This window comes from Notamacropus eugenii, chromosome 6 (genome assembly GCF_028372415.1).
Source record: "Notamacropus eugenii isolate mMacEug1 chromosome 6, mMacEug1.pri_v2, whole genome shotgun sequence".
Classification (NCBI taxonomy): domain Eukaryota; kingdom Metazoa; phylum Chordata; class Mammalia; order Diprotodontia; family Macropodidae; genus Notamacropus; species Notamacropus eugenii.
In genome coordinates this window covers 33,426,519-33,440,140 of record NC_092877.1, presented here as the reverse complement: position 1 = coordinate 33,440,140, position 13,622 = coordinate 33,426,519, and the positions used below count along the sequence as shown (strand labels likewise).

General features: G+C 34.8%; 1 protein-coding gene across 5 annotated transcripts in view; it reads left to right on the top strand.

Annotated features, from left to right (window-relative positions):
* Positions 1-13,622, top strand: part of USP47 (ubiquitin specific peptidase 47) — a 105,925-nt gene that overhangs the window by 59,872 nt on the left and 32,431 nt on the right. For 3 of the 5 annotated variants that reach the window (XM_072619422.1, XM_072619421.1, XM_072619425.1), the window contains 4 exons: positions 349-498; positions 8,834-8,929; positions 9,007-9,159; positions 13,028-13,195. In XM_072619422.1, coding sequence (XP_072475523.1) covers positions 349-498; positions 8,834-8,929; positions 9,007-9,159; positions 13,028-13,195 — 567 coding nt within the window. The remainder of the gene's footprint in view (positions 1-348; positions 499-8,833; positions 8,930-9,006; positions 9,160-13,027; positions 13,196-13,622) is intronic. The other 2 variants (XM_072619424.1, XM_072619423.1) reach the window with 1 other exon arrangement.

Genomic DNA, 13,622 nt, shown 5'->3' with positions numbered 1-13,622 from the left:
AAGTAATTTTTAGAGTGTGCTATTTGGGAAATGTGCTTACAAATTTCGTTTAAAATTCATTTGAATAGGTTTGTATAGTTTTTGGTAGACTGATTTAAAAATGAACTTTGTAAATTTATTTCATTGGTCTTTCACACTGATAATACATACAAATAAGTTTTAGCTATGTCCCATAGGATTTTAGATAAATTATAAAGTTTTGAAACTTTGCAGGATTTTACTTTTTAATAACAAAATTGAGTTTTTCTTGAAAGCATTTTATAGAGATACTGAATGTTCCTCTGATACCACATATTGTTATAATAATTTTCAGTGAACATTTTTAAAATAAAAATATTCTTCTTTTAGGCTGATCTTATAAATGAATTGTATCAAGGGAAGCTGAAGGACTACGTGAGGTGTCTGGAATGTGGTTATGAGGGCTGGAGAATCGACACATATCTTGACATTCCATTGGTCATCCGACCTTATGGTTCCAGCCAGGCATTTGCTAGTGTGGTGTGTACCTTTCAGCTGACTGCTTGTGTATCCATACGCAGAATACATAATAGCACAGTGGTATAATTTATTTTAAGGTAAGTATCATCCTAGATACTCCCTCTTGGGTTGTTATCATTCTGCAGTTAAGCTAGCAAGATCTAAAAGATTTTTGACCCTTCAGTGAGTCCTAATAGTGCATGTATATAAAGGAAAAGAAATGCCAGTGTACTGCCTCATGGCTAAGGGTTTTATTCTTTCCAGTAGTAGATAAAATTGGTTTCATTGTCCTTTTTGATTTGAATAATCCAGTTTATAAGTGCTTTTTTGGTTAGCCCTTTCTGTGCTGAGACATAATTTGTTTGAAGGGGGAGGTGAGGAGTGGGACCTAGAAAATTGAAAATTACATAGTTTTTGTTTTTAGAGACTGGCTAAATTTTTAGAAAATATATTCTCTCTTTTTTAAACTTAATTTAAATGAAAACCACAGATAATGCATCTACAAAAATGGAAAACTTGACCATACATTTGATTTCCTTTCTTAAAGACAAAGTTCTCATCACCTTGATAATCAGGTATTACTTTTCTGATTTGAAATTCTAGACCTAATTCTTTTTTCCCATCTATCCCTAGTAACTTAATTTTTCTTAACCCACTGATTTTTACCACTTCTTCCAAAGTAAAGATCCAGAGAAGGAATAAGAGTTAAATGGGGGGGTGGGGGGGGTGGAAATGGTTATTAAGGAGGTGAGAACTACTGCAAGGTTTGAGGATTTGCTTATTCCTGTTCCACATTTGTGCAGATATTACCTGTTTGTAAGCCCACTCAGAAAATTTGCCCTGGCTTATAGTTTGTGTTAAAAGCATTGTCTGCATTTGATAGTAGCCAGCTCTGTAAATATTTTCTGTTGTTCCAGGCTACAAGAACAACTTTAATTTGGGTATTATCCTGAAATGTGTATGTTTATGAAAGAATATATTTTTTTAAAATTTAGCAAATTTTCCTTAAAATAGTTCTAGTAAAATTATAGTTGTTTAGAAAGGAAAGTTAAATGTATGGTTCATCCTTAGTTCCATTTCATCTTAAATTTATTGTCATTATAGGGATTAACCTTTCACTTAAATTGATTAGGAAGGACATGAAATAAATTTTTCTTTAAAAAGAAGGGGGGGGGTGGCTTGAAAACACAAATTTGAATTTCCAAGCAAAATATAATGTGCGAAAAAGGAAGCAGTGATTTTCTGGACTAGGACTAATACCTTAAGGGTTTATAACTGTATTTAAACATATATTTCTAGTATTTATTGAATACCTAAGTATTTTAGTTCTGTAATGCTGAGGGCCACACAAAAGTCAAATAATATCTTGTATCCCCATTGGGATTAAAAGTTTCTTCAATGGGATGCCAGCTACAGGTGAAAAATAACAGGAAAAAAATGTAGATGAGTAATTGCCAGAATGTGGGATACAAACAGTAAAGAGATCAGTGTAGTCAGAGGTAGCTGATCTCAGTTCTTGCTTGTGGCCTGTGGAATAAGTATTCCTAGTATGGGGGAATGAGAATCCTTTGCATTCCACCCTCACATAGAATTCAGACCCAATACAATTTTTGTATTATAGCCTTTAGCCAGGGTTTGAGTGTATCTAAACCTTCAGATCACCTGTAAAGTTTGAGGGTTCTTTGCCCCATGGGTAGTTATGGTTTGGGTGTTAGACTGGTATCCTCCACAGATTGACTTTCACAGATGAAACTGACAGACTACCAGGACTGCCAGTTCCATGCTATTCCCTGGTCCTTTCCTTAGAATAGTCCAGGCTACTGTTTAAGTAGGGTATGAGGCAAAATGCTAATTACCCATCTGTGGATGCCAGGATGTGAGTTAGTAGGCAGTTAAGAACCATCATTCTGGAGTGAGTAGTTGAGGGGAGACCTGCCCCTATTTAGCACTGATTTACAAGTAGAAGAGAAGATTTGGGCACTTTACAGACAGCTATTTTAAATACTTTAATTAATTGTGGCTACTTTGACATTTAGGCATTTCAGATACCTAAAGTGCTAAAAAAATCTGTTGAATACGTAGCTCTGTGTGTGTCTGTGTGTGTGTGTACATATACACATATATATTTGTTGAAGAACTTCAGAGCTGTATGCTTCATTGTTATTGTTATTTTCCTAATAAAATAAGCCACAATGTAGAAGGTAATTCCAAATAGTCTAGAGCAAGCAATCAAGACTTTTTCTCCAGTTTCCCTAATAATGTCCTTCTGATTTTTATGAAATCATTTTTCATGTTCCCTTTTATTTTGAATTTATTGGAATTTGGTAAAACCATCTTATTATTTTGACTTTGGACATTTGCATAGCTGAACTTTATATTGATAAGTAGGGTAGTTTGGCTAAGTCTTTTGGTTTTACCAATTAATTATCCTACTTATTTACCTTCTGAGTAGATATTCTTTTAGCTCTGTAAACTCTAACAGTGGAAAGATATGGAGGATACTTGCTTTTGGAGAAGGGAAAAATTGCCTGTTTCTAAGTGGAATTCTCTGAAGGTAGTATCCTCCATTGATCCACAGATGATGATGGTGGTGATGGTATGGCGGTATGGTGATGGCAGTGGTGGTGGTGGTGGTGGCGGTGGTGGTGGTAGTAGTTCATTGGGAATCGGAAATCATAGCTATGAAGCAGTATGTAAACAGGTTTACACACATGCGCTAATAGGGCTTGCAGAAGGGAACCTAAAACTTATTAGACTTTGCTAGTATCTCCTGAGGGAAATTGCAGCAGGCGAAACTACCCAAGATAGGGGTTCTAAGGAGGATACTACCTTCAGAGAACTCTAGTTAGAGGTAAGTGATTTCCCATTGTTTTATGAAGTTTGAAACTAGAATTTAGTTTTCAATCAGCATGAGTTGTCATTACATAGTGTTTAAAGTTAGGGTTATATCACTGCTTGCCATTGTGTACTTTTCCAGTATTATGCACATTTAAGAATCCAGTTTCTTAAATGTAGATTAAAGAAACTTTTTCAGAGTTTTATAAAACTCTTTTTAAAATATTGAAAATAATTTTTACCTTCAATTTGAATTATACTATGCAATTATACTTAGTTTCTTGATTTCATTAGTGGAATTTGGTGCATTTGTTTTATTATGTTTTAACCACTTTCCTTATCATATATGTCTGTTTATAGCAGAATATGACCTATATCATTTAAATTCATAGATACTTTTAAAATAACCTGAACTTGCAAGGCATTTCAGGTTTTGACATAAATCCAAGGTTTATTTCAACTTCCCTGACACTCCAGAATTCTAATTCACTTAAGAGGTCCTCCACCTGAATGCAAATCAGAGGTTAAAATAAAAGTTGATTTGACATTCCCCTGATTTCTCAGTACAACATCTGCAAGTTTTCATTCTCTATTAATGTTATCATGGCATTAAACTTGTTAAAATAAATCTCAAAACAACTGTTATTTCAAAGCTCTTAATGAAATATTTTTTCTGGTGTTCCAGTTACCACATTTATGTAACTTGTTTCTTAAAAACACTTTCTGGTTCTAGGTTGCGTTTTCTTTGAAAGATTGATGAGATTAATTTAACAGATTTTTTCTGAAAATATTCTGATATTTTTCTTCTGATGTGATTGATTTTAAAGAAGTGAGATGGTAAAAAGATTATTAGATTAGACAGTGTTTCCTTTTACTTATTTTTTGTATGTTTCATCAATACAAACTAACAAAAATAATATTATATAGTAAAACTATGTAATAAAAAAATTATAGGAATAGAAATTTGTCATTTATCAGCCAAACATTGTAGTGTAGGTACTAAGTTCATTTCAAATTACACTTTTTCCTGTTTACAATTGAGCCTATATCTTTTTAACAAAATTATGACTTTGTAATATACGTATTCATCCATGTTTGCTTATAAACAAATTTGAACAATTAATTACAATTATTAGGCAGTAATAATTAAGTTGAATGGCATATATAAAACCTGAAAGATTGGATTTTTTATTACTTTTAGTTGTGAGAGTATCTTGCTACAAATTAGAAACAAAATCCAGTGTGATAGAATTGTCTATTTAATGGTTATAATTTAGAAAATGCTTGACTTGGGACTGAAACTTAATTTAACACAGCTCATACATATATAGATATATATATAGATATATCAAATTAAATTTAATCTTTGTGGATTCAACAAATTCAGTACAAACAACCATCTTTTATGTTTCATCACTGCCTGGAGGTGACCCTGTGTTCTTAAAAGCCAGGCTAATTTATCACAAACTGACAGGTTCAGCCAAACTGGAAAGACTTTAAATATGATGCCAATGATGGACCCTCTCTGTTTGCCCAAGAATCAGCCTAGCCAAGTCAGAGAAAACCAGTTTCTCTTGAAGACCATCTGCTGAGTTATAGAGCATTTGTGATCTTTGTCAGTGCAGTGACTATTCATATTGATTGAATTATGAATCCTTGGAGGTAGTAAAGTCTCTTTAAGCACTGTGGTAGGCAGTGGAGATTGAGGTAAAAATAAAACAGTCCTTGTTCTCCAGGAGCTTACATTTTACATAATCAGATTGCTCTATGGCATTGTGAAAAAACAAATTATACAAAAAAGTGAGATTTTTTTCATCCCTAAATTAACTTGTGTTCCTTTATGTTTTCTGCATTTTTTCAATGGAGAATTGTAAGAAACGAAATTTTATTAGTGCCTGTGAGCTTAACACTGCTAGGTGCTGTGGGAGGTATAAAAATTGGAACATTCCATCCCTAAATATAGGGGTCCATTTATTCATTTACATGTGACTGAATGATTGGTTCATTTGGTTAGACAGTAGTATTGATGAGGCTGTGGTTTCCAGTTATCCCCCTCTGACAGAGCTTTGCTTAAGGAAAACTTTGTTCTACAAATGTATCACCAAGCATAACTAGTCTCCTTGTTAAAAGCATGTATTTTTACTGCTAGTCGTTGACGGCCAGTGAAGAGAGTAGATGTCTCAGCACAAAGCCATGTAGAAACTACCTGGAAGATAAAATCTATGCCTTTTGAATACTCTCCTTTACTTCTGCCTTTTTTTAATTCCTCGTTTCCTGAAAGCTCACCTGAAATGCCATATCCCATGTACTACTAGTGCTTGTTCCCAAAGATAAAATTTTATTTATTTTTATGTAATTATATGTGTACATGTTATCTTTTATGAGGTATAAGCTCCTCGATAACAGGAAATGTTTTATTTTTTCTTTCTCTCCCTAGTAGGTAGTACAGTGCTTGACTGACATATAATTGGTGCTTAATAAATTTGCTAGTTGGTTAATTAGAAAGATAACATTCAAAGATAACATGTTATAACAATATGACTTCAAAAAAATATGTTTTTATCTAAAACTATAGTTTGTTGCAAGACCAACTGGTAAATGATTCATGTTGAATTCTGCTTCTTTTTTATTGGAAAAATTATCCATATCGATTTGTTGCTATTATATTTTTTCTGTCAAAAAATAAAATAATTTTAAGTATGTTGAATAAGAAATATAATAAAACATTTACCCTACACACTGCATAACAGTAATTATCTCAGGCAATAATAGTCAGAGAGGATGATAGGCCTTGGACAAATCACTTACCTATTTTTGTGTCTTTTTTCCCATAAAATAGGGATAGCCAATGCTCTCTTTTCTATGGATGGGAAAATGTAGAGATTCTAACTTTACTTTTCTCTCCTAACCTCTGATTGAGCTTTGAGAATACCTGATTCCAAAAATGTGGTGGTATTCTTGGTTGATTCTACAAACGTTAAGAGGAAAAAAGCCCCGTGGTACAATGCTACCTTTTCTGCCAAAAGAGAGGAAGGTGATCAAAAGTAGTGATGTCTGTTGATGTAAAACTGTCAGAAACTTAGCACATGATTTTTGTAAATTTTATAAGTACAGCTAAATCTGTAAAGTTGAAGAAATCAGAAGAAAGCAGTCATTCCTCTAGACCTTTGGTAAGCAGTGAAATCCTTAATGGTAATAGTGAAACATTGTTCATAATATTTCATTCAGTATTTGACAGTCCGTAGGGACATCACTTTTATTTTAATATGGTCCTTTGTTGACTTGCACATCACACTGAGTCTGCATAAACTCACATGACCACTTTTGTCCATCATTTACATCATTTATTTGTTGGTTGAATGAATGAATGAATATAAACTTTAGTATACTTTGTAATGTGGCTAGCTTCTAATGGTTTTACTTGTTTCCAGAAGTTTCTGGTTTAAGATTAATCTAGTAATATTTCTTGGAGAATATGTAGTGTAGAAAACTAGATTATCACAGCTGTTGAATGAGTGCCTCTACTGTATTTTGTGATAGCCTACAATAGCTTGAGTTACTGTTGCCATTACTAGTCATCATAACATTTACTTTCTCAATGATACTTATAGTTTACCATAGCTAAGAAAATACATAGGCAAGATTGAAAGAATCTAGTGGGCAAATGCCTTGTATTTCGTACAGATTAGCTACTTCTGGAGTCTGCTTCTAGTACCAGGCTTGCTGTTGAGCAGTCTTCACGTGCAAAAAGTTTTAGAAGAAACACAAGTGTTTTGCATATTCACATTTTTGTTACTGTTTTGAAAGCAATAATTTGGCACCTTATGCAGTTGATAAATAGCTGTCATTGGTCAATAGTAAGCCCTGTTGAAAGACGAACATTTTTCCAAAGCTCCTTCTTATTTGTAAATTATCTGGGAAGTATCTTCTTTACTTAAATGATAACTAATTTTGCTTCTTTCAGTAGTCTTTCATATAGAATTTGGCATTCTTTTCAATCTTGAAAAATGCTTTAGGGGAAATAATTTGAAAAAAGTCTCTTCTGACTATTAGTAGAACTCTTGATTGTGGGGAAAAAGCAGGGGCTGTAAAAAAGACAAAACAAAACAAAAAAAAAATCTGCAAACATGTGTTTTGTTATTTGTTCTTAGTGCTTCCCTGTGTTCTGAGAAAGAAATGGAGGGAGAAGGGATGAATTTGGAGGCCTTTTGAATACCTTCTCATATCCTTGATCTCTTCCCAAAGTGGGATCCACCAAACAACAACATTTAGATAGTAATCTTATAAGCTGTGTGCCAACCATTTTACAATTGGTGAGTCTATTTTGCCAGACCACACCCCCTTTTATTCTGCTTTTGAGGAACAACTTTTTCCATATCAAGAGAAATTACTTTGAAGATAACATGTTTGTATTAGTGACCCAATTTTCTTTAAATTGATATTTTATTAATATGCATTTGTCCATTTGTATTTCTGCTTTAATTCTACTGGGGAACAGATGACTTCAGATGGACTTTGAAATTAGAGTAGATAAAAGTATTTATTAAACTCTTACTAGCTCTGCCAGGTAGAAATTATAAAGCCAAGCTCACTTTTTGCATTAAATGATCTGTGCCTTTTAGAAAACTGGAAAAATTATTGGTGTTGAGAATTAACTCAAAAGTGGTGTGCTTTTTTTTCTTAAGGATGCAGAACTGAGAAAAGAAAGCCTGTTATTTCTATTGATTGAGAAATAGTCTAGTAATAAGTTTGAAATAATGGAAGCTCTTGTAATAAGTTTTTAAAATATATTACATGTTTTGAGAATTCGACACAACTGATACTGTTTCAGTTTTTACTAGTAAATGTGGTTATGGACATAAAGGGCTAGATTTATTACTGAAAGTCTACCATTGGCTATCTCATTGTATAGGTAATATGCATCATTAACAGGTATTTAATTATCCAAGAATAATGAGGATGGGTGTGTGTCTGTGTGTGTGTATGTATATCTGTCTGTATACATACACACACACATATATGCCAATATGTATAAAACATAGCCAAACACCACTTTTCTTGTGGATTTATTGTGCATAAGATGAAATACTGAGTTACTAATGTTTCAGAGAGAAAGATGTAATCCTTTTAAAATCAAAGGAATGAGGACGGCGCTTGGTAAAGTAGCAGAGTACCACATGCATAATGAGTTCTACAAAAACTGATTCCAGAGAAATTATTGAATGTGATGTGCAAAATAACAGGGACATTTTTTAAAAATAGGAAAGCAGATGAGACCTTGTGGATATTTCTGATGCTGAATGAAATATGATGCTAGTTCAGTATATGACCATTATCTCTAGGGAGAAAAGTCACCCTTTCTTGCCATTTCCTAACACTTTTCTTTGTGCCTCTCAGGGTTCTAAGTTTCTGACCATCCTACTTTTAAAAATCTTTAGTAATTGCGATGTCTGTTCAGGCCCTAGTCATTAACATATTTCTTTAAAGTGACAACTGTAAAAGAATATATTTCTTTCACTAGGAAGAAGCATTACATGCATTTATACAGCCAGAGATCCTGGACGGCCCCAATCAGTACTTTTGTGAGCGGTGTAAGAAGAAGTGTGACGCGCGGAAGGTAAGTGCTGCTTGTTCAGCTGGATCACACAGACCACTTGGAACAACACTCGTTATTCATCAGTGGTTTCTTTTTAGGGCCTTCGTTTTTTGCATTTTCCATATCTGCTGACCCTGCAGTTGAAAAGGTTTGACTTTGATTACACCACCATGCACAGGATTAAATTAAACGACCGGATGACTTTCCCCGAAGAGCTAGATATGAGTACATTTATTGATGTTGAAGATGAGGTAAATATAATTTTTTGCAGTATTCTGTTTTAAATTGTACATGTCTTTTAAATTCCTCTATGTTTGTGAGCAGCCTTGACATTAGAGTATGCCACTTACTATCACAGAACTTAATCCCTTGATGGACGTTCTTTGCTTCTCCTAATTTTTTTTTTTTTAGATGCCAGGATTTACAGAGAATGTTTAACTTTATGAGGGGTTTCTCTGCCCACCCCAAATTGTGAACACTTTGGTATTTAAATTAAATTAATATGTTTCTGGAAATAAAATAAGCTCTAATATTTTTGAATTCACTGTTTAGAGAGTAGGACATTGGTGAATGAAATGAATGAAGGAGCATTTGTTAAGTGGCTATTATGGTACCAGGCACTGTGCTAAATGCTGGGTATCCAAGTACAAAATATTATATCTAGACTTTTGCTCTCAAGGAGTTTATGTTCCCAACGTGGTAGCTACTGAACTATCTGGGCAGAGTTGTCAACTATGCAATGTGCATTTTGACTTGCAACACTCCCAAGTATTGCCCAAATGGATACTTTAGTGGCCCCCCATTTCTATTTGAAATAGTGTGTGTGTCCCCCACCCCAGCACCACTGGGGGAACTCCTGTGCTTAAGGGACCTTGTTCTTTGTAGTTGTCTCAGGCTTATGTGGAGAGGGTTGGGACTGTCTAAAGGATTCCTCCCTGGAATTTCAGCTTTTGAATGTGTTAATGTTGAGAGCAAGAACGCATTGTTTGCTTCACTGCTTTAAAATGCAGAGTTCTTCAGAATTTGTTAGATTTTTCCACTTGCAGCTCTCTTCTATTTCCTTTTGTGGTGCTCCTGGCCTTCTCGTGAAATGAATTAAAAATTTGAGAACCTCATTCTGTTCTGGAAAAATGATTACTCTTTTATTACTGGAGGCTTTTGGTAGATTATAAATGTTGGTTAGTTGATTTGGCATGCCCTTTAAGGACTTGATTTAAGTAAAATAAAAGTCCACATATTTGCAAATGCAAAGCTTTCTCTGAGTGCCAGGATATTGTTTTCTGGAACAGAAAATTACCCTTGATCTTGGCCCAAATATGACTTAAAATAGACAGATGGTATCACAGTTCATCATTAATGGAAATGTTCCCTATGTCACTGCAGACTCACAGCCTTTTGACCCCATGCAGTGAGCATGCTTATGTAGGTTCTATATAGCCTCCATCTCACGCGCCAAGAGCCGTTATCTGGGCCATGCGCTTGTGGAGGTGTACTTGAGCTGCCCTCTGTGGGATTTGACTGCTATCTTTTCCAATCCTGTGCTTCCTCGTGGCTGTCCCTTACACTGAATTGTGGGAGCAGATCCTCCCTTGGAATGTGTTGATGTCTCTTGACTCCGTGACAGTCTCTCTGTTCTTTAAGTTAATTACAACTTACAATATACTCAGAGTATGTTGTGCTCCAAGATTCAAAGCCACGAAGAGTTAAAATGTTCTCTTTGAAAGAACATTTATTTTGGAAATATGGGTCTTTGTGTCAGGAAGCAACTTGGGATGATTAAAAGGACTGCACAATTTCCCAAATACATTCTGTCCTACCGTTTTTCTTCAATTCTGGACCCAACTTATTATCCATCTGTAGCGCTTGTTCCAAATGTACTGATGTAGCACCTCAGTTGGCTGGCCATCCAAACTGCATGTCAAATACCATTTTTCATCCATTTAATTTTTTTCTTGTATGGATTGTTAGAACAATGGTAAATCTCCTTAAGGAGGCATTGTGATGTTCTGGAGTTTGGCTCAGTCAGTACAGTAATATCTGTAAACAGAATAATCTGAAGTATCTTACCAGCTGTAGGGAATCCTTCCATTTAGATGTAGAGTAAGAAATTCTCCATGAGAGTGGAGAATATGCTTTTATCAAGCATCTGTGTTCCAGTTTTATGGTTGCCAAACAGAATTATCTCTGTGGTTGCATTTGTCAAGAAACCCTGTATGATCTTTACAGATGTGTGAGTAACTACTTAGAGCTGTGTTTTGTTCTCCCAAGCCAAATACTTTTTTTAGTCAACAATAAGTAGGCAATGAGATATGTAAAATGTATTGTGACATTTAAAGCCCTGCATATAAATGTCAGTGATAAACTAGATAGTGTCTGCTGTAATTAGTAGTTTATAAAAATTTGCCTATCCCTTCTCATAGTTTCAACAAAAATAACTGATAAAATTTATTAAAAATTTATGAAGATGAGAGAGTAGGTGTATGGATTATCCTTGTACTGTGAATTGATTCTTTCAGGGTCTTAATATATAATGTGACCCCTCCCCCCCATTCTTCTAGTATCTTCTCTCCCTGAGATATATTGTAAAGCAGTGCCTTGATGTTTTCAAGATTGTGTCATCTTCAGCATGGATTTCTGTCTTTATACTTGATATGATAGACTCTTCTCAAACCTATTCTGGGGTTACTAAAGGAACCTGTTTTTCTTAGTTTTGTTTCAGGTTGACCTTAGTGACTATTTCCCCATACTGTGGTAGAGTCCTTCACCTAAAGGATGGCTAAGTGTTAGAGTAAGTCTTTAAAAGCAGAAAAGAAATTTCAAGCCTACCTTCATTTTCTTTGAAAAACAAAACATACAGTCTGGTCTGTTCAGAAATGGACACAAGGGAAATTGACAGGCAGAACTTTTGAGCTGACAGTCTCCAGAACCTAGAGAGTCAGCCGTCTCCCACCAGCCGTTCACATTTTCCTTTGATCTCCCTCAGGCACCTCAGAAATGGCTAGGAGATTCTCCAAGTCTTTGCATGAAGTTTCTTTGGCTAGTTTAGTGTGTATTGTTGACAGTCCTTGCGTAGTACAGTGCGAAAAGTATCAGCTTTGGGATTGATCACAGAACTTGACTTTAAGGCATGGCTTTGCCTTATATATAATAACATATAATATAATATATTAATATTATTATATTATATAACATATAATATAATATATTAATATTATATATGTTATACATGCCACCTGTGTGCCCTTGGGCCTCATTTTATCTACTCAGTGAGGTTTGGGCTCATTACCATCAAATTGCTTCTGGCCCTAAAGCTGTAATCCTATGACTTGTCCCCCTAGGTGCCATTTCTACTTCTTCATTCTAGAACCCGACATTTTTAAAACCCAAATGTGATTGTTCCTCTGCCATTGATGATGAAAACAGGTCATTATCAAAACAGACATGTTTGTATGTAACATTTTAGAATGTTCTTGGGAATGTTATGATTCATTTCAGTCTCACGCTGATATTTATTTAGACCTTTCTTCATTTCCACTATTTTCTAAGACAGTACTTAATATAAATTTTCACCATGTTACTGAAGAATTTTTAAAACGGTTCTGGTTCATTGGTTCTGATCTCTAAGTGGCTGAAAGATAATGTTTGCCAAGTAAGGTGATCTGGGGTCTCTTTTTAAAAAGCCTGTTTGGCATTTTCTGCCTTTTAGTTAAACTTTTTGTGACAAATAGTAATACAACATCTGTCTTTTTCCAGTTCCCATTGATAGCTTCTCTGAAGAGTTCAGAGTTCTTCCATTTGTTTAGTGTCTTTTCATCTTTAGTTTTTCTCTTGATTTGGTATTAATTTTAACCCTTTCAACTAGTCATCAGCCTGATTGCACATGTCTTATTTGTAAGTTGAATCTCTTTTATCATTTATAAAATTGGGATTTTGATGGCAAGGCTTTCTCTTTTTAAAAGACTTTAAAACTCCATTTTGTTAAATTTGGCATTTTACGAATTGAAATACTCATCTTGAAATTTTATTCTATTAATTTTTTCAAATGGATGTATTTGTATTGTATGTATTATTACTTCATGTGGCTCATAAATTTTAAGAAGACTTTTATTTGTTATGAAGAAGTCTCCTCAGACTGAGAGTTGTACCGACAGCGGAGCTGAAAATGAAGGCAGTTGTCACAGTGATCAGATGAGCAACGATTTCTCAAATGATGATGGGGTCGATGAAGGAATCTGCCTTGAAAGTAATAGTGGAACTGAAAAGATTACAAAACCTGGTCTTGAAAAGGTACCTTTTTTCTCTGTGATATTGAATTGAAAGTTCAAGTCTCTGAATTAATTACTAGAGCTGCTAGGCACGGTGGTACATGCCTATAGTCCCTGCTACCAGAGCAGCCGAGCCTTGTGGATGGCTTGAACCTCAAGAGTTCTGAGCTACAATTAGGGCAGAATTGATATGATGCCCCTTCCACATCCAGCACCAATATGGGCAAACACTGGGAGGAGGGGTTACCAAGCTAAGGAGCCGTGAATTGAGGCAAGTTGGAAGTGGAGCCAGGTGAAGGCCTCTGTGCCTGTTAATAGTGGGAGGGCCACTGCACTTCCAGCGTGGTGAGATGAAGAGGCTTATTCTTGAAAAAATGTTTTGGGAGCTATCATAAATGATGCTGTTAAGTCTTCTTTAAGAGAGCACCTCTTTGATCTATTAATGTGGT